Consider the following 26,396-nt stretch of genomic DNA (forward strand, 5'->3'; position numbering starts at 1 on the left):
GCCTTCCCTCATCTTTACTACTAATGATGCTGGTAACAAGAAAGAATATAACGTGACTCTCAGATTCTAGTACAGAACAGGCAGTTTTGGGAAAAAAATCCCTTTATCTGTAAACTGGACTAATATAAAGACACAGCTGATATGGAATCCCAGAAAGACATTTTCACAGAATCACTTTTTGGGGTAGGAGCGAGGGTCAGAGGTGAGGATAACATACACTCTTTTAAACCCCACACTTCAGTTTAGATTCCCGATATAGAGTAGAGTAGAGCTGGGCAAATAATGGATTTTTTGCTGGCAAAAAAAAAAAAAAAGGTTTTGGGTCGAACCGAAAGCAGAATTTTTTGATTATTTTGGCTAATCAAAATTTTTTGAGTTGGATTGTAATTAAATGTTGCATTTTGATCTGACATTTTTTGTTTTGATTTCAGGCATTTTGAGAAAAGCAAAGTAGTTAGGGTTCTCTTTGAGGGTGCTATAAACCCTGGTTCAATCTCCCCTTCTGTCTCATGTGGAGAAGAGATTTGAATGCGAGTCTCCCACGCTGAAGGAGGTCACAGGGATGACCACACCCTGAGGGCATAAAGCTGTTACCTGAGAGACTGTGGCTTTACAAATTAACCCTTTCATGGGTGTCTCACCACAGTAGCCAATATGGGTTCCACTCTGTCAGTGTGTAGAGTGATTTGAAAGTTGTTGACAATATTCACAGTTAGAGAGAGATGTTCTGCCATTAATTTGTTTTTCTTTCAATATACATAACAGAGTTTTACTTCACCCTTCTTTTGTTTTATATATTAATTGTGATCACACACTGGCAAAAGTCATGAATAGCTCCATTAAAGTCAATTGTTACACTGGTATAAAAGCTCACAATCGGACCTTCTGTGTATTTAACCAGACTATGCCAGTCTCAATTATTTTTGTTTTGTTAGAACAGCAACCACTAGTTTCTATTGTTTTCTCATATTTTATGGCATATATAGACTTGTCTTTTCCCTTTCCAATCCTTTTATTTACTAAGCATGTTGACTTGAGAGAGAAAGTCTCATAAGAGTCATCATTATTCTGTGCATTATTCTAGTATTCCTCGGTTTGTTTGTTCATTCTGTTTTTCAATCCGCAGACTTGTCTTTTGACTCTACTCCTCTGATATTTTATGGAGCACACAGATTTGTGTGATAACAACTCATCAAAGTCTTCATTATTCCATATATTGTCTTCCTTTTCCTCTGCTCATTCATTTTGCTCCTCATTATTCATAAATAATGTTCATACTTATCTTTCAGCTCTTACTTTTTTTATTCCTCATATTTCATAACCCACACACATTTACAGTATGTGATAAAGACTCATAAAACTCATTATTCTACATTTATCTGTATTGAACTGTCTTTGTAATCTATTAGACTTTAAATGTTCTAAGCTTTTCAGTATACTGCTACATTTGTCCTCATTATTTACTGTCTTTCTAGCCTCCATTTCTGACTATAACAGTCTTCAGCTGTCTCTTAGATTATCAAGACCTACAGTAAATCTTCAACCAACAGCAACTGTCCAAAATCAATTTTAATTTCTGCATTTAGCACACGTATTAAAGCATTTTCATTTACACTACTTTTGACTGACACTTGAGATCTCTGGAGAAAAACTACTTAGCAGGCAGATTCTCTCCCCTTTCAAAATGCCTGGTCGTCTCACAAAGCTTGCAGGGAATACTTGTTCTTGGATCCCCAGAGGTCTTGCTACTTGCAGTGGGCCTCACTTATCCTCTACTTTATTAGAGCTTTCAGGAACTCTTTCTTGAAGTGATGTCACTTTCCATTCACCTGATTCACTCTCCTTCTCCTGGACCGAGATTCGGTTACTTCTGACTACTTCCCCCATTAGTAACAGAGCAGTCTTACCCCCTCATTCTCTCCGAGTGTGCTACTTCTTCTTCGTCTATTCTCACTGTCTAACTTTATTGTAGACACACCTCTGCTAGATTTTTTTATTCCTTATGTTAGATAACAACCAATTGTGTAAGGCTTTTCTTTCTAATACCACTGTTTATTTGCAAAAATGACATTATCTTGAACTAAGCCTTTTAAACTAGTGTGTCAAAGTTACTTTAACTATAAGGTAAGTGCAGCAACTTATTTGAGATGAGCTGGAGAATCTGTCCATTGTTTTGCATCATGCACCGAGGGAGAAAAATGTTTCAGATAAGCTGCAGCCTTTGTTTTTTTTCAAATACATTTAAAATGTTTCTAGGCCTCTGGCAGTCTGTGGTCAATCTCCAACTCCAGAGGGAGTACTTGCTTTTTTTGAAAGGAGGCACAGATTCCGTGGGTTGCAGGTAATCTTCGAGAAGTAGACTTTCTTTGTAAATGCTTCATGGGTCAGTCCACTTTTAACTGATTATCTCATTTGGCCATCAAGCAGTTTATCTGACATCTGTAATTTAAAATTTCTAGGTCTTTCTGTATTTATTATTCCAGCCGCATTCTTCGACTATTTTTCACAAACATTTCTACCATTCCATCATCATTTTGCCTAACTCCACACTCCCTTATTTCTTATTTTGTCTTTTGTTTTCCGTGTGAAACTTCCAATATCCACTGAGCACTTCAGGCTGTGACATTAACCTCAGATGTGGAACTCTGTCAGGAAAACTTGAGTGAATTCACAATTGTCACATTACCAAAATATGTAATTTATTGTATTATATTTCTGATTAAAATCTTCAATCACAGAAATTAAGCTAGGGGCTACTAAGGTACATTAATTTCCTCCTGCTGACAATGTCACTGTAAGCAGCCTTTGGAGGGTAATTAATTCAAGACCAAGCATTGGACCTTCTTTTGTACGCAATTTGCAATGAGTCAAGTAGCTTGCCAGCAGTATGCATTTTTTAAACTCCTGTGGGTAGAGGTTGACAAAATATTGTTATATGCTTCACTCTTTAAATATCACAGGCCAAATCGATTTCTGGTATAAGCAGATGCAATTCCATTGACCAGGAATTAATTTGACCCACCTTTTTATATGTAGCAGCTACATGTTCAAATTTGAAGGCAGCCAATACAAAATCCAAAGCTTTGGTGTAACATACGGCAAGGTGCTCTACCGGCTCCTACACTATACACAAGCTTCAGATTCTGAATGGATTTCTGACTTAGAGGTTGTCTATATTGTGGGGTGATGTGCTGTATGGGGGTTAGTGGAAGGGGATTTCTAAAGCATGCTAATGTGTTATGCATTAACTGGTGCACATAGACCCTGCCAATGCACTTTAACATATTTCTCTTTGAAACTACTACTTTTAAGTGCACTACTGAACTTTTAGTGCACACCAGCAGGGTCTGCATGAAGTAATTAATGCACAACACATTAGTGCGCTTTAAAAATCACACCCCATAGAATACATAACCCCACCGTGCAGACAAGCCCTTAACCCCAAATTGAGCGCACTGCAGCTGCCTAATCTTGAAATGATAAAGGCATGAAACAGTGGTGAGAACCACACCCCAGGGAAAAAACCTAATCTCCCAGTTGAATAAAAAAAAAAAAAAAAAAGATGTCCTAACTCTTTCTGAAACATGATAATATAATACTAACTGGGTATTTAAGAAGACTCCAAAGTTGCCTACATGAATAAAAAAGAGCAAGCAACCAACTTCAGTCTGAAGGGTAGATATAATCTTGACAATATTTTCTGGTTGCTTTCCCCAGCCTGCCATCATCACTTCTGTTTTATCTGGATTGAGACTGAGTCAGCTCTCATCCATACCCCAGTCCCAACCAGTGGCTGGGTAAGGCATCAAACTGCACTATCTGAGTCAGAAGAGATGAAAACATTGATCTGGTGTCATGCTAAGTTCCCTCTAACCTGTGCGGCCATGTGGCCACACAGCAGCTTATTAAGCACTGTGCAGGCACTCAGGCTGCGGTGAGGAAAGATGCCTCTCCCCTCCAGCCCCAGCGCAGCCTCAGACCTACTGCGGCCAGGGGAGAGGCACTCCTCCCCCGGCCCCCACCCAGCCACCGCCCCCCCCCCCCCACTTCTATATTGGTGCACATAATAAAATTCATTCGGCACATGTGTGGGAAAAATTAGAGGGAACACTGGTCATGCGCATACTAAATATGCGTGGGGGCAAGATAGAACTCTGCAGAATCCCACATGAGAGCACTATTGCCCAACACTATCCTCTGAAATCTAGTAATTTCTTCACAACAGTAGGAACTTGTATCAGCCTCTGAGCTGAGCCAGCCATGACCAAGTTATCCACTACCCAAAACACATCTATTGGGTGAGATTTTACAGATGCTACAGTGGAAGCTCTTCACAGCATACAAATTTTAAAAAATCTTTACGCCAAATTGATCACCTTCATCTCAACACTTCTGCCATAAGTGCTCTAGCTAGCTTCCCTTCTGCTTCAACTATTGCAGATAATCATAAACCATGGTGACTTTTGAGGATGAATCTGGGATAGAAGATGCGAGGGGCCACTATCTTGATAGTAGAGGACAAAAGATTTATAAAAGCCAACCCAAGCGATACAGTGGTCTGTCAGAGGAACAATTCTGTCCTTCAGAGACCTCTGCAACCTTTCTAATTCCATCAGCTTCCAAGGACAGACCAACTAAACAGGTCAAACATCTTTATTCTCCATACTCCAAAGGCACTTTGGGCAGTAAGGCAAAAACTGAAATACTCAAAAAAGGCTTTTAAGACCAAGTCAAATCCTATCAACAATAGCCTCAAAAGATCAGTTCCTTTTATCTATAAAAACATATTGAAAGGATTATGTGAAATCCTCCCGATAGTAGTTGCAATGTCACAGGATGCTGTATAGGCTACTTGACTGCTTGCCTTCCAGGTGATATTAAATGGGTAGGTGTCTGGTTTATGTTGCTGAGGGAAGTTTTGAGCCCTGGTGATAAAAGAGTAACATGTAAAAGCTAGTTATTATTATTATTTATGATTTTTCTTTTAAACAGCAATATGCTGTATTAAATATACATGCAGCCAAAGATGTTGTATTTGGTGCATCTTATGTACTCAGATAAAATAATAAGCTAACTGCATTGTTCCATTAGTGATTTACACTTTAAGGCTTGGTGCTACCAGTTATTGGTTTTGTTCAGTTTCACGTACTATTGTTCTACATATTTATAACATCCTGTTACGTTATTAATAGCGAGTAAATGTTTAGGTATGTTAGATCAATAAAGATTCTTTACATATTTACATTAGTAAAAAATTAATAAGTCAAAGAGAACACACTGAATTTGTTCCCTCTGTGGATGTGTTTGAAGTGAAGAGAGGAATGAAATCTAGGCAACAACATAAGTGCTATTTATTGCATTTGTGAAAATAAAAAATACTGGTGTGTTTATTAATGCAACTTGGATTATCTAATGTGCAGGCCCAGGAGTAGTGATTAGGTGATAGGGATGATTTGTGGATGCTTTTGTCAGTATATAAATCACTGCTTCCCAGGATGAACTGCAGTATAAAAAAAACGTATGTGACTCTATATTTCAAATTTACTGACTTTTTTCAAGAGGAAAGTATAGGTAATTGTGTCCTTTGAGCAAGTGTCTGCCCTTCCTGATTCACACTTTCCTCTCCTTTAAAGAGCAGCATAACCCCACAAGTACACAGAAATGACTCTGATTTCTGAGATCACACACCAGTTATATTTCAATTAAAGGGTAACCTGCAGAGCAAAATGGCAAACTGCATGTTCTACTACTACTATTTTCTGACTGTGGCTGCTAATTAGACTAAGTGGCATTCAACACATAAATAAAGAAAACATGTTCACTGTGTTATGTCACAGCTCCACTGGGGCATGAAGCTGACTCAAGAGAGCTCATATGACTCCAGCACTGCTCGCCAGTATATCTACAATATTCCGGCAAGAACTGCACCCTAAATTGTTTCTCATGGAAACACACAGCAGAGCAGTTTACCTCCCAGGATAGTTACACCCTTATAAAAAAGGTACTACAGTTTATTACAGTAAATAGTCTTATACGCTAGAAAGAGTAACTCTAGGGGTCTCGGCTAGTAATGTCGGAAGGCAAGTCTTAAACTGCCGGAATCTCAAACAAAGAATTTGTTGTCATTTCCACTATTTTCAGATTACCATGAATGTGAAAAAGTCAATAAAGATTTCCAAGAAAATCTCGATATCAATGTTTTTTCTATTAAAATAACTTATTAATACAGTTTTCACTATCCAGACCACTTTAATTAAAAATGAAACTTACCTGCTGTCAAATAAGACATCTCCAGGGATTACATGAGTGCTCTCCTTGCCAATAAGGAACTTGATTCTATCATAAAAGAGCCTTGGAGGATGCTGAGAGAAAGGAGGCTGGCTGTGCTGAATGAGGTCAAGGGGATCAGGTGACCCTTGGCAGAGAGGGCTTGCGTAGCAATTGCTTTGCTGACAACAATCAGGGTCTACACAGTCTGTCAAACCATCTGAAAATGGATAAAACAAAAATTCAGGAAATAGAATGTTTAAAAGAAACCAAAGGGTTTGCTACTAGAAAGCATGGGAGAACAATATCTAATCAACTGGAAGGAATGCTGATTTTAAGGCTGTATAGGCCCAGATTCAGCAAAGCACTCAAGCATATGCTTAAGTGGGGATGGGCATTTCTCTCCAGTTATTAATACCGAATGGTAGCTCACAAAATCTCCATGAGGGAATAGAACCCATAAACTAAGTGACAAGAAAGAGTGTGACTTATCGTCATCACAATACAGATAGGAGAAGAAAAATCAATATTGGTCAGTCCAGTGGTTATATGATTCACAAATATATAGTTTAAATTTCTAGTAGCTCAATATTGTTATAATGAATAGTCTGTTAATACCTGTGAAGAATATGTGCTTGCTAAAGTGTATGAAATGACCTGTACAATCTGAAACGTTATCCAATTTTAATATCCATCTTTATTATAGTAGTAAAAAGGGCTCTGGTAAAAGTTCTTCAGCTTTTAAACCCTATACATTTTATTAGTGTTAATGTTTTCAGATGTTTTATTATTCTTATACTTAATAGCTACACTAAAGTGAATTCATGAGGATTTGATCATGACTGTGTCTCCTTTTATACTAGGCACTGTACCAATACAAAGCTAGATGCAATCCCTGCCCTAAAGTGTTTAAAATCTAAGTCTTCTCTACTTGATGCTTGTTTGCAACTCCCATCATATTCAAGTGAAACAAACTTGTGAACTAAATGCAAACTATTCCACCATTCGGAACTTACAGATAGGTGAAGTAGGACAAATGGGGCTAAGTTTCTTAAAAAGAGTCTCTATTTTTGTATATTGTTTTGCACCTATAATTATTTGTAAGCACAGCTTAGATCACTTAAATATAAGTGCCTGACTACTCCCACCAATCAGCTACCTGGACATCTAAATTACCTAAATTGCACACACAATTACTGGTATACCAAAAAAGAAGGCTGAAAATCCAGCCCAATAAATATAAATGTAGTAAATACTGCACAGAGAAGTCAAATATAATAAGATACGCTAAAAATCTTCAAATATCTTCTTGAATTCCTTCATTTTATTGTCCATATTTGCTAACTCTCTTAGATTGAGAGGTATGCTAATGCATAGGAAATAAGATCAAGGCATCAAATCCTTGACCTTCCCAAAGTGACATCTTTTCTTTCTATTTGTAAGAAGGCCAGATTTTTGCATAGACTTTAATGGGGCCCCTTAGATTATAAACTCCTTCCGGGCAGGTACCTCCTCTTTGTTCAATACAGCATACAGAGCACTGTAAACACTCAGTAAATAATGATTCACTGAGGAAGGGAAGCACAGACCCTGTTTAAAAAACCGAAGAGTCTATAATGAAATAGACATATCTGGAATTTGAAACTCCTTGCACAAACATTGCCTGCCCTTGGGCAAGGTAATTATTTGTTTGGTTAAGCAAAAAATATTTTAAAAATCTCTTCTAGAGCAGCTGGAAAAACAAACTGATTAGTCTTATTGTTGGGCCAAGAACAAAGGGCGACTGTAAATAGTTAGCAACAAGACCTCAGGTACTGAGATGGTCATAGTTCAGTTCAGTGGGTGGGTACTCAAAAGCAGCTTTAAGATATCTTTGCATTCTTGGAGTCAATTTGCATCCTCAAGGAATGGAGGAGCCAAAGGAATCCCTGGTGGATCTATATCACTTGAAGATCCTCTAGGCAGGGCGAATTCTTTGGCAGTTGGGTACAGCAGCTTTATGATGGTGGAGTGCCTTAAAAGTAAACTAAAGCAGGGTAGGGGTTCTTGGAGCTAAGAACTTGGCTTCTTGAGGAAACTGATGGGAATAGCTATTGCAGAATAAGCTTTGGAAGTGGATTAAGCTAAATCAGAACCCCACCCCCCACTATTATTCCAGAATAAGAATGTCCACCCAGGGAGCTATTCCAAAATAGCTTATTTTGCAATAATTATTCCGCTAATTTCCCCCGTAGACAAGCCTTGAGACACTAAATTTGAAGAGACATGATTCTTCTATTTGTGTAAGAAAAAACAGAGAAAATTCCCAGAAAGATTTGAGATTGAAAATTTGTTTTAAAATATTTTTTCTCTGTATTATTTTAAAAACAAATTACCACAGAGAAACTGCTGTTTAAATAATCTGCAAATCCTTTTTCTTACAAAATCCCCATTGGCTCCTACAGGAGTTTTGCCTGAGTAAATAAAGAAGAATCTGACTCCCAAAACAAGTTGCCCTCCCCACTCTGTGTTATTTTGGTCAGCATTTCATGTGCCTTGCAACAGTGGCTTGAATTCCCACTGCACACAAGAAGAAATCAAGCTTAAAGCGAAATGGTTTCCTGGTTCTCAAAGCAGACTCAGTGTTCACCTTTTCTCTGCAGTTCACCTGTCAGAATTACTGTATCTTTAGCAGGATCCATTTTGTATGGAGTTTCCACACTCTCAAACTATATTAGTGCAATTTCTCATGTTTGTTTTGTCTGCACCTTGTTTCATTCGTTCATCTTCTTTATTACCTCTCAAGTATTTTTGTGAGGATTGTGAAAGGGAGGATATCTGTGTGGGGCTCCCATTATTAACAGTGGGGAAACTCCAAAACCATATTTGAAAGAGCACTGTCAGTATTATTGTTACTGTAAGCACCAACAAGATACTTAGCTGTATTGTACAGGGAGGAAATATGACTTCCCCGAAGAGCTGAAAATAGAACGACAAACAAGAAACAACTATGCAGGCAGAGAAAGCACTGGTAAACCAGGAGCTGCAACTGTTACTCTGCAAAGCAGTGTGTTTTGCAGCTGATAGATTAACACTAATGTCTTTTCTCTCTCTCTCTCTCACTCTGTATAAATAAAATCCATTTTCCCATCTGATCATTTTTACCATTTGGTTAGATAGGTGAGATTTTATTCTGCTTTTAAGAATTTTCTTTTCAGTCACAGATGGAGCAAAGCAGAGTAAATGGGCAGTGCTTTGAGAAAAAGACTCTGAAAGACGATGGGTGATGATGGAAGGAAGCTTTAGAAACAACATGTGATTGGAGCCTTCAAACCCACATAGCTGACTCAGGTCCAGCTGACTCAGACTATTTCTGTATGTTTGTGGGAATCATAAACACAAGTCCCATAACCTCCTACACGGGTTTTGGGACTTGTGGATTCTTATTGTGTTTGACTCCCACTTCCATACATCATGTCTGCCACACTCCCCATTATGTCCCCTCAGGACTGCCGGGCAGTCTCTCAAGATTTGGTCCTATATTTCCAGGTTCTCTTAAAATTTACATATTTCTCCTTTCAGTACACTTTCCTAAAATCTTTTCTTCATCAGATTGCACTTTACTTTTCTAATTGAACATTTATATGCACTAAAAGAAATATGTAAAAAATTCTTAACAGGCAGGCTGGCTGAAAGACTATTTTGATGACTGGAAACTGATATATAGATTGGACAACATGATTTTTAAATGGTTTTAATGGTCACTCCACTTTTATAGAGGAGAACGAGAGATGCAGTATCTCAAGTTTCACGACAGGAAGCTTTGGTAACACAATTCCCATTCATAAATACACTAAGGTTATCAGTTTCAATATGCCAACCCCCAAATTCCAATAACAATGGGATTTTAAATATAAGAAGAAACCCCCAGAAATCTGATTTATAAACTCCAGACTCTGAAAATACCTCAAAATTATTTTGAGTTCTCAACAATCAGTCTTCAGTTTGGTAAGTAGGCAGTGTAAAAAATGACACAACAGACGCTGTGTGTGTTAAGGTTTCTATTAAATTTCAAGAGACAAAACACAGGAATATCAATAGCTACACACAACATAAACTGTAATTCATACAGTGGGTGATCCAGTATACCGAAGACTCAACCATCAATTATCTCACTGGATAAAACAGCATACGGCTAGGCTAAAATGTAACACTGAAGTGTAAACTACTTGGATTTGATATTAGCAGTTCTACTGTTGTCTTATATAAGAAGCAGAGGGGCACAATTGGCAATATAGTACAATCAGTTCACTACAATAGGAGTGATTAAAGTTGGTGTAATCTAAACCTGAAAGGAACAATCACAGGTTGGCTAGCATCATACTTATATAACTTTCAAATGCCTTTAGTTTCATGTGGGAAAGGTAACAACTGATTATCTGCTTTACTTAAAATGTAAAAGTTCCCAAAGTACTTCTCACATTACTCCTAGTTATGCGACCTCTGAGCATGCCCAAATAAATCTGTTAGTCTTTAAGGTGTCACTGGACTCTTTGTTGTTTTCCTAAAATAGAGTTCACAAAGAGCAACTTGATCGCGTGTTATAGGAATTCAAGCTGTTAATAAGTAGCTGACCTGGGTTTCAGCATACTGGTCTGCCAAGCATAGGGAGGGTGTTGTCAGACAAGGAACATCTGTAGCACCCTCAACTTTAAACTACCTTAATGAAAAGGTGCAGCATGCAAACACAAGAGGCCATATTATGCTCTCAGCCAGACTGCTGCACTGTAACGAAGATAATTTGGGACAAAATTTTTGCATTGCCTTGATGGGGATTTCAAGCACATTTCTAAAAGCAACAGAATAAATATTTATTATCCGTTTACATCTTTGCACCAAAATCTCACACAAAGTTCACATTAGTCGTTTAATATTATTGAATGAGTGTTACCATTTTCTTTATGAGGCATCACCAGGATTCGCTAGCCAAGATGAAAATTAACTCCTTTTCAGGGCATCCGTGTCTTGCTATAGATGTGCTTCTACAGTGGTCATTAAAGGCTCAGTAAGTGATTGGGGGGAGCATGCAAACTATGACACACTTAGGGTTTGTCTACACATCAATTAAAAACTCACAGTTGCCCCATGCCAGCTGACTCGGGCTCTCGGGGCTCAGGGTAAGAGACGGTTTAACTGAGATGCAGACGTTTGGGCTCGGGCTGCAGCCTGAGACTTCGGACCCTCCCACCTTGCAGAGTCCTAGAACCCAGGCTTCACCCTGAGCCCAAATGTCTACAACTACAATTAAACAATTCATTAGCTTGAGCCCTGTTAGCCTGAGTCAGCTGGCACAGGCCAGCCACGGGTTGTAATTGCTGTGTAGACATACCCATAGTGAAGCATGCTCCCTTCAAGCATGGCTGGCTACCTCTGCTGGCCTGACACATTAAGTGTGAGCATGGTTATTTCACTGCTCACTTTCTGGCAAGGTGTTTCTGGCAGGAGCATCTTGATGTCAGGGGAGTATATGGTCTGTAATTCTGGTTGGACCTTACACAGGCCCTTCAGGGGAACTCCTTATGTAACTCATGACTATGATCCAGACATAAATGCACAGTAAGCTAATTTAAATACTTCTATTAACCTAGTGCCTATTTCTTTTACTATAAAAGAGTATCACATTAGAACTACATTTGAGGCAAGCACTGTGTAGTAAATGTATGTCATATTTATCACACTTGGGTTTTATGTGTACTGAGAAACATACATCCTCCAGAAAATAAAATGCCATTTGGAAAACAAAGAGGCATTTTGTTAACTGTAGGTTCATATTATTTATTAACCACAAAAGTTAATAAGAATATAAATTGAGTAAAATGTATAGGTCCCAACATGAGCAGCTATAGGCCCAACCACTTATCAAATTCTGACTCTTCTAGTATTCACATCTATCCTTGAGTTCTTACATTTCATCTTGGCAGCTATGGGAGTGTCACAAACTAATATTCTTGTAAATTTGATCGATCTCCTCCAGTCTATAAATATAACTAGTAAAATACCAAGAGCATAACTGAGTAGGTCACGGGAACAGAGTATGGAACAGCTGAATGGGGGAGCAAATAACAAGGTGCTATATGTGACACAGCAGGGTGGATTCTCCAGCACTCTAGTGAAGTGGACTGGAAATATTCACAGTTTTTATTAATTAACTATGGAAGTGACTAATTCAATCAGTATAGTACTTCCCATGTTACTTATTTTGATATGAAACTCCCCACCTGAGGAGGTGTTGAGTTTGGGTATTTTAGGATAAGGGGCACATTTGGTAGATGTTTCTGCTAAAATGGTCAGCAGTGAAATAGCTAACAATGTCATTGTTTAAATTGTCATCTGTAAGTTTTGTATTTAACTGAGATGAAGGAGCAGTTCACACCTCTCAGAAATATTGTTTCTGGCTCTCTGCAGACTCAGGGAGACATCATTGAATTGCTTACACTCCATTTACATTCTCAAGGTTAACTTCAGAATTTCACAATGGCATGTGTTTACACTATGTAATACATGGTTTTGTGGCCAGGGAACTTGCTACAGAATCATCCCCTCATTGAAGAATTGTATTCTGGAATCTCAGCTTTAATTTTACATATAGACAGACAGGCAGACGTGTGACAAGTTCCATGGCCACAGCACCATGGGGCACTAGCAAAGGCCAATAGAACAGTTGGGGTAAAACGCTGTCCAAAGCACAGAAACAGGGTAGAGAATCTATAGGATAAACATAGCAAGGAATGAAAGGGACTTGAAGCATCAAAATGGGTCTGTGATAAAATGATAGTCACCTATTGGCTGAGGACTCAGAGAACCAAAGGTATCTTAGAGGTCTCAGTACCACAGAAATGCAAAGGAAAGTATTAGGGGCGAGTCAGGGATGGGGGCCACCTAATCATGTGGTCAGGACCCGTCCATGGACAGTGTGGAGGGCCATGATTTTTTTTCAGGTGGCCAGGTGGACCTTGTTCTCTCCGTCTCCTCATCCCCCCTATTCAGGACAGCCAGATAAAGCTCAACCATGTGAGCTTCTTGTATTTGAGCATTTCATATTGCTGCACAGATTGCTCAATATTTTTGTCTTTTCCTTAACAGATTAAAATAGCCTCAGTAGTGCTTAAACTAATTTTGCCTTCTTTTATTTCAAATAGCCCCTATATAACTCCTGTGCTAGTTTGTTTCACCACAAGTTCAGTTAAGTTCAATTACAATTGCTAGGAATCACCGTGAACAGAAGAAGAAACTAAGCTGCAAAAATGCTAGAGTTTCCAGTGCTGCATGCAAAACTCTCAACTGTTCCTCAAGTTTCAGCTACAACACGTAGCAATAAGACAACAGCTACCGGAAGTCATTAATTGAAAATTCTGCGCTTTGCACGAGAATACTTAAAACCAGCCAAAGTCCATGTGTAGAAGGAAGTCTTCATAGTATTTTGTTTGAGAGATACCATTTACTTTAAGATATATTTGTTCAGGCACTCAGTGGTCTTTGGCCTTGAACACACAATGAATAGAAAATGTATCAAGCCTGATTTTCGGAAGTGTCAGCAACAATGAAAACTATTTCCATTATATAATAATAGTATGTTACTTGTATAAGGACTCTATGTCTCTATGACTGATATGCTATTAAAATGCTAATAGATAGGTCTGATACACTTGTCAATATTTTTACAGCACTGGCCACCAACCAAAAGCTAAACTGAGTCATATATTTTTCTTTCTTGGATCAGATACAATAACTGGCTGAAAAGTGACAGAAGAGAGCTTTAGGTGTTTCGCTCAATGCTTGTAGTAAACAGTATTTTTATTTCAAAAACAAAGTATAGGGATTCATTTAAAGAAAGCAAACAGCTGAAAAGACAGAACCAGATAAACTTAAAACAGGGGCTCAGCATCAAATAAATGAGTGCAAATGACAGTCTGCACAATCATGTAATGAGATATAAGAGGAAAAAATAACCTAATGGTAAAAAGAATAGCATGGAGTGTGGCTGGGCAGGAGGGATGGATGTTCTGCATGTGGAGGAGTGTACAAACCTCCTTGTCTTCAGTACTGCTGCTGCAGTATGTTCTAGCTACTTGGGCCTTATTCAGAGATAGCCTTAATTAACAGAATTCAGCAGAGAGTTTCAAGCAATTTCAGAGCTAGAGCTTCCAAAATAACTCTCAAAATAGTGGCAAAACAGAGGAAACAACCTATTCAGATGAGCTGAGTGATCATCTTCTAAAATAAAACTGAAATTAGGTCAGCCATGACACTGAAAGATGAGAGAGGAAATGAGAACAGGAAATATTGTTGTAATCCCACAGAAAGCAATATTCCACACTGAAGAGGACATCTGTTGGAGATCCCAGCATTATATAACTTACATCATAAAGACTGCCAACATGCCACAGATGTACTCCACAAAAGCTAATGAAAACCACGTGATTGTGCACCTTTTACATGCTGTCAGTTTTTAATCTGTATTTTTAGAGATAATTAAGTAGGTGAACATACCTTGCAGACCACAAGTGGGGAAAAAGCTGATGAGGGGAATGACAAGGGTGGTTATGGTACACTCATTATCCAATCGGGTGGGAGTTTTGGATGAGTATACATGGTGCATTTTGGCCCCAAAAGAACAAGTGATAAGTACTGTGCTCCAAACCGGCAAATACAGATGCACATGTTTAACTCTACTTCCACGAGTAATTCCACTGACACAGACCTACATGCCTAAGTGTTTGTGAAATCAGGGCCCACATGAATGTATATATTGCATAGAATTTATGATATTGTCTCTCCAGAAGTGGGAGGGTTTTGTGTGAGTACTACATATCAAACACTTGAACCAAGACTTTTCAGTTCTAGATAGATCATGTCATTAGATACACTTAGAACTAAGAAAATGTGTTTTTATACTTTTATTAAAATTAAAAATTGGCTTTTATTCTACAATGTATTTGTATTAATTTTTGTAAGGAGAAAATTGATTTTTTTCAGTCAAAAATACCTTTCATCTATATCAAACCTGAGTCTCAACCCAGAATTCAGACTAAATTTTCAGGTCCTGATCCTTAATGTTGTTGTTTGTTTGATATAATACTACTAATATGCTACTGCTACCATTTTGTGCTTCAGTAGTGTCTTTCTCCTAAGGATCTCAGAGCTCAGAACACTTCCCAAGATCTCTGCATAAAGACATAAATATTTAATTTAAACACAATCAGCCTTAATGGGACCTTTCCCATGTGGAAACCTAATGATATGGTACACATACAACTAGACGAGACCAAGAGTTAGAAAGTGTGCTCTAAGGAACAATCCTACAGTGGTTGAGGGTTGGAGTGGATAATGTAACAGATCTTTTCCAGATCTAATTTCTGTGGTTTTATGTATACAAGGCCTGGAACCCTGCTTCTGATCCCATACCAATTTAACACCAGTGTAATACAATTGACTCCAATGGAATTACTTCTGATTTATACCTGTGTAAGTGAGAGCAGAATCAGGCCCTATGAATTTAAGATGGAAAAAGAAGTGATTTTAATGTGAAAAAAAGTCAATATTTTTGTAAAAAACAACTGATTGTGAAGTGAAACTAATGGCAGTTAGCCCAGCTGTAGCAACCAGGTGAATTAAGTAGTTCTCTCCCCACTTACCTCTAATTTTAATTTCAATGGAGCTGTCCCCATACGTTACGCTACCATAAAAATAATTTTAAAATTTACAGTGAAATGATGTTAAGTATCTGCCTTAAACTGACAAATTCAAGGAGATTTAGAGTTAATGCTGCCAACTCTCAATAACTCACTGTTACTGCAGAATATAAAGCAGGCAAAAACCACAATACGAGGCAATTTATATAGAACCAGTTCACAGAGTGTATCAGAAAATCCTTTACATATATTGCAGGATAAACAGGGTTTTATGGACACATTTAAAGGGAGAGGGTGTGAGTGAGTCAGTGGTTTGGAGAGCAGGGGAGAGAGTAGTGACCCCGACAGTGGAATGCTGTGTGAAGGGATACAGATTAGACTACATGGATTGGAAGAATAGAGTGAGCTTATGGGTCATGGATGGAGGAGTGTCATGGGGTGAACCTCTCCAACACATTCCCTTATGGCCCCACCATGATCCTGCAGGTGTGTTGCACTCAGCATCCCCTCGGTCCTTTCACACAATTAACCAGACCAGATTAGTTCAACCCCCTTTGGGAGTCTGGTTTATTTTCTCTCTAGAGGGCCACTCACTTATTTAGCAGCTCAAGTTCATGCCGAATATGGGTCCATGTAAAAGTCCTAGTCAGTTTCCCCCCCGTGTTCAGAAAGCCCCAGTCCTCCTCCTGGCAGTAGGTTGTATTTTGGACAATTCCTCTGTCCCTCTCCTTAAGACCGAAGTCCCCTACCTCTCCTCCTTGGAGCTGGAGTTGTACATTAGGCAAGCTGTAGAGCCTCAGACAGCTTCTACTCCAGCTGGCCCTTTTCCCAATCAGTCCTTCCACCGTTAGGCTGGGAGGTTTTTCCAGGCAGACTTTCCCCTGCTGCTGTCTGCCCTGCTATGAGGGAGAAGGAAATATATACATGGTCCCCTTACTAAAGCTATTAAAGGGGTGAGAGGGGAACCTGACCCTGCCCACTCTGCAAGACTCCTGATCTCAGGCCTTTAAAGAAACAGTGATGGGAGTTTCTGCCAAACACTTCTTATCCCAGGACCATTTTCTCTTTACCCATATCTCGGTCTTTCACTCTAGCAGATCTTTCCAAATCTTAAGGGCCATGTCATGTGACAGGGGTGGGTTGATCCCTAGGCACCACTACTCTTAAAGGGGAAATAAAGTGAAAAAGGAAGGATGATGGAGGGCAAATTGGAATAACAGGAGGACAATTCTGAATTGGATTCAGACATTATGATGGCAGTGCCAAAAGGTCATAGGGATCCATATGGAAAACAATCAAAATGAACACATTAAATGGATTAAAAACTGGCTGATAGGTCTCAAAGTGTAACTGTGAATGGGGAAACATCACTGAGTGGGTCTGTTTCTAGTGGGGATCCCACAGGTGTCGGTTCTTGGCTCTATCTTATTTAACATTTTTTATCAACGACCTGGACGAAAACATACAACCATTACTGATAAATCTGCAGATGACACAAGATTGGAGGAGTGGTAAATGATATAGAGGACAGGTCACTGATGCAGAGCAATCTGGATGACTTGGTAAGCTGGACACAAGCAAATAATGTGCATTTCAATACTGCCAAATGTAAGGTCATATATCTAGGAACAAAGAATGAAGGCCATCCCTTCCAGGATGGGGGACTCTATCCTGGGAGGGAGTGACTCTGAGAAAGCTTTTGGGTCCTGGTGGGTAACCAGCTGAATATGAGCTCTGAGTGTGATACTGTGGCCAAAACAGTAGGAGTAAGGAGGTTATATTACCTTTGTATTTGGCACTGGTGCGACTGCTACTGGAATACTGTGTCCCTTTTTGGTGTCCACAATTCAAAAAATTGGAGAGGGTTCAGAGAAAAGCCACGAATAAAGTATTGGAAAACATGCCTTTAGTGAAAGACTCTAAAAGATATATTCTAGTTTAAGCAGCTATTGGACTTAAACGTGAATTGTCTTATGGCCTGTGTTACACAGAACAGATGATCACAATGGTCCCTTCTAGCCTTAAAAATCTATGAATCATTGGAGTGAAACGAGGACCGCAGTGACTGGGAATACTTAACTGCAAGTACACGATCCAACAGGGGAAAATAGAGCAAGAGAGAGTCTGCTTTAACTGTACATTGTTATGTTTTTATGTTTAGGTCACATGCTATATTTAAAAGTTACCTTTGGCTTAGAGATCCTCAGCATACTTGCTACTGGTTTGCTCAGCACCATCTCAAAATTATGTGCCACAATTTCCTGTTATAACTGTGACTCTCTGTTAAAATTAAGAAACTAATTTGCTTAATCAGAGCATGTCTCAATGTATGATTTTATATTTTCTGAAGAATTTCTTGATATTATGATAATGTATCAATGTATATTCTGTTAGTCACACAAGAATGTTAGGACAGAATTTTAAATTTCATTTGTGTGTCTATTGTCAGTCTGACAAAGACTACAGTTCCTCATAAGGCATGTTTATAGTCAATGGAGTTATTTTAGGTTTTTTGGAAGGAAATAAAAGAATAACATAATTATTATGAAAAACATGGATTTTTTCAAAACACATTCTCGTACTATGATGATGGAGACCATATAAGCAGGGAGATAGTTTTCCTCTCCAAAGAGCTGGCAATATAAAGGTCAGACCCTGCAACTACTCATTCATAGGAGTAATCCAACTGAAGTCAACGTGACTATTAACATTAGAAAGGGATATAGCATTGGGCCTCTGTGATAGAAAAGACAAACTCACATAAAGACAAGATATGGGACAGCAGTGAATGAACTGCATAAGAACTAAAAAGTAAATAAAGGAGCATGTACAGTACCTCCATCGTTATCCATATTATCCCCACACACCATTTCCATGACAACGTTACATCCTGTGCCACTCCATCCCACCTGACACACGCAGTGCCATCCGTTCTGATCAAGAGTGCATCTTCCATTTCCATAACACAGACCCGGGCAGCCATCTAGAGAAGAAAATGTAAAGAACAAGGCTTCATGCAGGAGTTTCTTTCAAATTATAAATTGTTACAGAATGTTCTTTAAAATTACATAACAATATTTGCTACTTTCATATGATATCACAGTTGGTCTAATTTGGACATTCTTGGACAAATATTCAACTCTGCTTGCCTAGAAAAGCATGCCTAAGTTATAATGGCTTATTTTTTGGTGCCTAAAATCTTGTGGACGCAAAAACTCAGATGTGGGTGCACTAATAGTATGTGCACACACAAACTGAGTAATCAGAATTCTAAATATCTGCTTTGCACTTACAAATAACTTCTATCTATCTTGGTTTTCATACCTAGTATCAATCATGTGCTTATGACAGAGTTTCTATATGGAACTTTGACACAAAAGATGAGTTTACAAAATGTAGGTAAGTAATTTTAGGTGAGCGAATCTGGAAGCAGCAGATACTGTAGGTGTGGAAACCCACACAAACCAAGCAGGGCTAGGGAAGCCTTTTCTGATTCATTCTGAAGTACTTTCCTAGGGAAGGAAAATGGGGGTGGGGGTGACGTTGCAGTCTATATGGTTTTATAAAAATATGCTAATGAGTGAATATAATGTAACTGGAATATGCTTCATGCAAAAGGTCTCTTGTAAGGTATCTTTACAAAGCTTATAATCTACTGAGTGTGGTCATCCTATTTGTATAAATGTACCACTCTTGTATCTGAAACTAGAAATATGAAATATAACTCAGAGGGCCTATTGTAATTATGCAAAGTGTGGGCCATTAATGGTGGTTTGGAATCTTGATGACTCCCATTAACCAGGACAATTGTCTGCAGATGGCTCTGTTTTACCTGCAAGTCTTCCTCTACACGTGTGTTGGCAAGTGGGCAATGAAGTCTTGCAGTGACATGTGATCATGTCACCTGAACTGGAATCCATCTTTAACCTGGTGTCTTTCCATTGAGAAGGAAGGGGTGGGAACCAGAGAGGGACAAAGGATTCCCGCCTTATGCAAAAGAAATATAAAGGAGTGGAAGAGAACAAAGCAGGAAGAGCCATTATGAAGAATTCCCTAGCTACCACCTGAGCTGGAACAAGAGCTGTACCGGGGGAAAGAATTGTGCCCAGGCCTGGAAGGTGTCCAGCCTGAGGAAAAAACTTACTGAAGCATCTCTGAGGGTGAGATTATCTGTATTCAGTTTGATTAGACATAGATTTGCACATTTTATTTTATTTTGCTTGGTGACTTACTTTGTTCTGTCTGTTACTACTTGGAACCACTTAAATCATACTTTCTGTATTTAATAAAATCACTTTTTACTTATTAATTAACTCAGAGTATGTATTAATACCTGGGGGAGCAAACAACTGTGCATATCTCTCTATCAGTGTTATAGAGGGCGAACAATTTATGAGTTTACCTTGCATAAGCTTTATACAGGGTAAAACGGAGTTATTTGGGTTTAGACCCCATTGGGAGTTGGGCATCTGGGTGTTAAAGACAAGAACACTTCTGTTAGCTGCTTTCAGGTAAACCTGCAGCTTTTGGGGCAAGTAATTCAGACCCTGGGTCTTTGTTGGAGCAGACGGGAGCGTCTGGCTCAGCAAGACAGGGTGGTGGGTTCCCAAGCGGGCAGGGAAAGCAGGAGCAGAGGTAGTCTTGGCACATCGGGTGGCAGCTCCCAAGGGGGGTTCTGTGATCCAACCCGTCACAGGGGAGTTTCATTGTAATGCCGCCTCCCACTTCCTTACAACTCTGTATCCAGTTCAAATAAGACAAACACTTGCCCTTTGGTGGCTGTAGGAAATGTTTTGGTTCCTTTCTGTAAATTATGAAACTAGATCTAAAAATGGATCAATTGCATCATCCCCAGGGTTTGCAAATTCTGAATTAACAGTAATTTCGGCATTTTCAACTAGGTTCCTTGCTCAGTATGACAGATAGATAATCTCTTGGATGTGCCCACTTATGTCCATCTGCTTGTATAGTTTGGTGCCAGTACAGATTTTTGTCAGATCTTTACCTTATCACACAGGGAGCCAAAGAACAATGGATGGAGCTTAGCAATCAATTTAACACTACAAGTGTCATCCCTTTATAAACGAGTGCTTTCTCTTTGCCAGAACGGACTCACAGGAATTCAATGCCTCTCTATATCTGAAAGTGCATGTTGACACTTCTGCTCTATCAAAAGGAAAAGATTTGATTCCAAGAGGAAAGGAAGACTCAGTCTGCAGGGGTTTCTGGCAGCCACTAAAGGAGATATTGCAAAAGGTGTTTGGAACTGCCAGTCAAAGAGACAGAGCCTAAATACCAGTGGTCCACCTAGAGACACAAAATGGATGAGGTAATACCTTTTATTGGACCAACTTCTGTAGTGGTCCATCTAGTCCAGTATTCTGGCTCAGAGTGGCCAATATCATGTGCTTCAGAGAAAGGTGCATTACAGAACAGCTTGCACACAGAGAACATTTTTTCCTAACTCCCAAAAGTCAGAGGGTGGTTTCTTTCCAGGATCCTTGTGTTTCGCTTTTTTAATCCTTACTTTTATAACTCTGGATAGTTCTTGTTATCCACATAAATTATACGTCACACCATGGCTCCAAGATCTGCATCAGCTGCCTACTGGTCTCCTGGTAGAGTTTAAATTGTTACTTACGACTTACAATGCCTTTAATTTCCTAGCCTCTGCCTATCTGAAGGATCACCTCTCCCCCCAAGACATGCTGCCATAGTTGCCATCAGCAGGAATGCTTGAGCTATATTCCTCCCTCATTATAAAATAGAGAGGGTCTGCTGGTAAGGTGCTGTCTATAAGGGCCCTGGGACTCTAGAACTTGTTCCTCGCTGGTCTGAAATAGCTTGATCTTGACGATCTTCCAGTACACTGTCAAAGCCATTAATTTCATAGATTTTTTTTTGGAAAGTTGAGGGTATGTTCCTGTGGAGATTAAAGGGTCTGTTTTCCTGTTTTGATTTATTGGCCAGCTGAGTTAATTCATTATTGGTATATTTAATGATTATATTTTGCTGTGGGTGGTTGTCTTTTATGAATGTAAATCTAATAATTCTCAGGTAACCTAGGGCTTTTTGTATGGACATTTTTTATTGTTATTTAATTCTGAAGAGATAAAATAATAAATACATAAATAAGTGTCCAATCCTTTTTGGAATCCTGCTTCGTCTGATATCTCTGCTGAGAGCCATCTGCCCAGGGGACAGTGTGATTTCTTACACAACAGCGTGGCTAGGACTGAGAGATTGCTTCCAAACCATGAAAGACAGACATGTAGGGCCAGAAACAAGCCATAGGCCCTGCAGAGCAAATTCATGTCAAAGGACATGCACAGGGTGCAAATCAACACAGAATTTAGCTCTTTGGGTCTGGAATGGTTTAATAAAGTATTTCATCTCTAGCCTAGATAGCATTTTCTGCCAAAGGGCAAACACACAAATTGCTCAAAGCAGCAACTAACGTGGGTGTGGGGTAGAGCAAATATTTATAAATCCCTCTGATAACTCAAAACCTCACACAGTATTGTACAATGCCATATTTTAAAACATTTGTTGTTTTACATTTCTTCCCCACCTCCAAAGTCTTAGAGAAGCATATTTCCTTCACAAATGAAACCTACTCTCTAGCTGCAGATGATAAAAATATGGAAATGTTGTTCTAATAGAAGGAAGGTTTGACACAAATTATTCCGGTAATACCAAGTCCTCAGTGCTGTCATCACTCCGTGAATGGAAACCATGAGCAGAAATCTGACTCGTCTCACGTAGCATATTACATATATATGGAAATTGGCAACCAAATGCGAAAGCAACATTCCAGTCATGCTTACTTTAGACACCTCTGCTTCTGATGAAATATTGGGACAATATAAAGAGCTAAGAATGCAGAATGTACTGATGTTTTGTTAGACAAACTACATTTCTCTGTAAATATATACCTACCTATCCAGTCATCCATTTGATTTATCCTGAATAAATATTGTATCTTAACAGTACAGGAAGTGGGAGGCTCAAAAGGGAACAAGTCACACAAATACCCCCATTCCCAACACTTTTGTATCCTTTCATTATTCCGTTGCAATGCTGATATGAAAAGCTTACCTCGCACAGCATCTAAGTAGTGAGCTTAAAAAAGAAAAAACAAAACTGTGATAGATTGAATTTCTGCACCAGAATGAAAACAAAGAAACCATTTGCTAATAGTTTACCATACTTAGGTTAAGATAAAGTACCTCTCTCTTATTGCAAATCAAGTCTATTCCTACGACTTTGAATACAACAAATAGCTGATTTTGTTATCCAGGATTTCAGAAAGGACTCATATAGCAATAAACAATAATTGGAGCTACACGTGTGTTCTTCAGTTATTGTTTTTTAATATTATGGGCACTACCATGTGTAATGCAAGCTGTGCCTTCTACTTAATTCAGTCATTGCTTAGTTATCTTCCTTTTAAACCCAAAACCAAATCTCTTGAACAAAATAATTTTTACTAACAATAAAGAAAATTCTTTTTTTTTTTTTATCAATTTTACTCCCTATAAGCAGGTATTATAAGGTAATTGAATCACTGGCTATAGAATTTTGCCATTTAATTAAATGAGGAAGAGCCAAATTTTCATAATACAGAAAAGAAAAAAGATAGGCACTGTATTTGCAAAGCAAGAAAGTCTGGACTACCTACCTCCCAAAATTAGGTATCCTGATCTCTTACATGCAATTAAAATGTTTAAGAATAAGAATGCTCTGGGAAAACAGTAATGACATTTTGGCAAGAAACACTATTAAGCTTTGTAAAAATGTGTCACATTTTATTAAAATATAACAATTAACATTTGAACAGCTGAGTAATGACTTCTGAAAAGAGTCATAAGCTTTAACTTATTAACAATATTGTGGTAGTCGGCTGCTGTAAAACCATCTCTTGTGACAAGCAAAATATTTAAATGCTCTGATGTGAAGGCAGCAGATTTAGAATTATTTAAGCTGCCTGCTAGTTTCATCTCCTCACAACTTCTATTAATAATTTTTAAGTATTTGTTATGATTCTCAGTACCTATAGGAATGTAGCTCAGATGTGCATTAGAATGTAACCTATATATATCTTTGATTTGATATTTCCAACTATTATGTCAGTACTGCTGCATGTAAAGCAACAGCTGCATTGACCACACACTGTGGGACAAATACAGATCTGGTGTAAGTGTGTGCCAGTCCATCAAAGTCAGTGGAGAGGCATCTCTGTACTCCAGGCCTGAATTTGGCTCTCTAATTTTTCCAAGAGCTCTTCAAGTTGATGGCAGATCTTCCTATTAGCTAATCAGCCTTTAAAAAAACAACAACATAAAAATCTTACCAATGGTGCAATGATCCCCTTCCCATCCAGGGCTGCACTCACACTTCCCATCTTTGCACTGGCCATGTTCAGCACAGTGAGAGTGGCATGTACGTTCCTCACAGCTTGGTCCTACCCAGCCTTCTTCACATTGGCATATTCCTCTTGAACAAACACCATGGCTACCACAGTCCATAGTGCATAATTCTATATGGGATTCAAAGAATACATACTTTTAGATGGTAATTTCATGTTTTGTTATGGACTATGCATTGATAAGGCATACAGACATCCGTCATCAAGAGTGATTGAATGCAGGACTTTTATCATGAAATACAGGCTGCAACGACATGAACTACTCCTTCTTTAGCAGCAGGTAAGTAGCAAGCCTTATATTTGTTAAGGCCAGCCACTAATTGCATGCCATAGGGCCCTGCTCCAAAGCCCACTGAAACCAATAATAAGACTTCCATTTACTTGGGTGCATTTTGGATCAGGCCCTAAGCCAGTGTATCACACATCCATCCCTGATTCTGATAGGTGTTTTCAGAAATCTAGGACACAGTTTTTATTTAAACAGTTCTCAAAGTACAGGGTCCAGGTGGATTGAGTTAAAAGACGAAGTGTGACTAATCTATTACAGCAAAGTGATCACACGGATATTAATCAGTTTGGTAGTAGCCTTCACTTATGGCAATAAAAGCCAAAGAGCTAATACACAGAAAGAAAATAACGTATGTTAAACAGCAAGCAACCCACAGCCCCGGAAAAATACAATATTACTCACATATAGGCCTCTCATCACAGGAATATGTCCCAAATTCTGCAATGGTTTTCAAGGTCTGTGTTTAAAAAGCTTTACTCCTTGCCCATCAATGGCTGGCTGGTCAAACTATAAAAACTATTCCATGGTGACAAGATCAGTTCTTGCAAGTCATTTCTATTCACAGTAAATTTTTCTGCATGGATGGGACCCTAGTGAAATTCCATTCATAGTGAAGGAGAATTAAAAGTCCTGAATTGTTTCAATAAATCACAACATGCCAATTGCAATTCTACCTCCACTTAGAGTGAAGTTGTTCTGTGAAAAGAATGGTTTCATTATAAGAGGGCTCAATGTAGTTTAAATTTATTTAAAATAATTAGTGTCAGCAGACAGAATTTGCTTGTTATTCTGCAATTAACCTGCCAGAAGAATGTTTCCTCCTCCTTCTCAGAAGCTAGTTGATAGCACCGTAAGTATAAGCCAAAATAACCATGTCTGTTCTGATTTAAAACGTGATTTAAAAAGTGTAACATACCAAATGGTGGAAAGATTTTCCCCTGACAGGTTTTAAAGAATGATAATTTCTTACTCTGAACTATTATATATAAACACTCCCCCTTGAATGTCTGTAATGACAAAAAGTGACACTCTATAGGATTTTTTTTTAAAAGTACATATTTAAATTCCTTATCAATTTCAATCTTTCAACAGAAATAAAAAAGTAATGAAAACCAAACCATGCAATAACATTACAGATGTTGACAGCTGTGTGATTTACAACATATGTATAGGAATGTCATTTTTAATGTTTCAGGGTCATGAATAGTTTTATTCAGCAGTACCTTTAAAAAACAATCTGTGTGTGTGTGTGTGTGTATATATATATATATATATATATTAACCTTATAGGCTACAAAAATGACAAAATTATGCTAAAATACAAACATATTTCCTTGGGGAATATATTGTAAGGGAGTATGAAAAAATACAGACAGACTTTAAAGTTTTATTGAAATAATTTAGTATTACTGAGTGCCGTTAGCATGTTGCAATGCACAACACTTATATAAATTAAATCTGGATAAAGTTGAGCATTTCTCCTTTGCTTACCTAAAGAAGAACAATTTTATTCAACAGACCCTTCAGTTGTCTCCCAAAAAGTGTTATGTCCACAAAATTTACTATTTTGGGTAAATTCTTCCAGCGCAGCAAATTACACCCATCCACTTAGCCTGAGAGTACAGGCCAGTTTTTCAGCTGGTATAAATTAGCATAGCTCCATTAACTTCAATAGAACTATGCTAATTTATACCAGTCGAGGATCTGGCTCAGGTTAATTTACAGCAGATGAGGATACCTG

The 26,396-nt window shown here is 38.5% G+C and overlaps 1 protein-coding gene across 1 annotated transcript in view; it reads right to left on the bottom strand.

Annotated features, from left to right (window-relative positions):
* TENM1 (teneurin transmembrane protein 1) overlaps positions 1–26,396 on the bottom strand; it is a 383,458-nt gene that overhangs the window by 112,733 nt on the left and 244,329 nt on the right. Inside the window, exons 11-13 of the mRNA XM_029911855.1 lie at positions 24,292–24,477; positions 18,775–18,921; positions 6,271–6,487 (exon numbers count right to left, since the gene is read on the bottom strand). Of these exons, the coding sequence (XP_029767715.1) occupies positions 6,271–6,487; positions 18,775–18,921; positions 24,292–24,477 (550 nt within the window). The remainder of the gene's footprint in view (positions 1–6,270; positions 6,488–18,774; positions 18,922–24,291; positions 24,478–26,396) is intronic.

This window comes from Terrapene carolina, unplaced genomic scaffold (genome assembly GCF_002925995.2).
Source record: "Terrapene carolina triunguis isolate 2854851 unplaced genomic scaffold, T_m_triunguis-2.0 Scaffold131, whole genome shotgun sequence".
NCBI lineage: Eukaryota > Metazoa > Chordata > Testudines > Emydidae > Terrapene > Terrapene triunguis.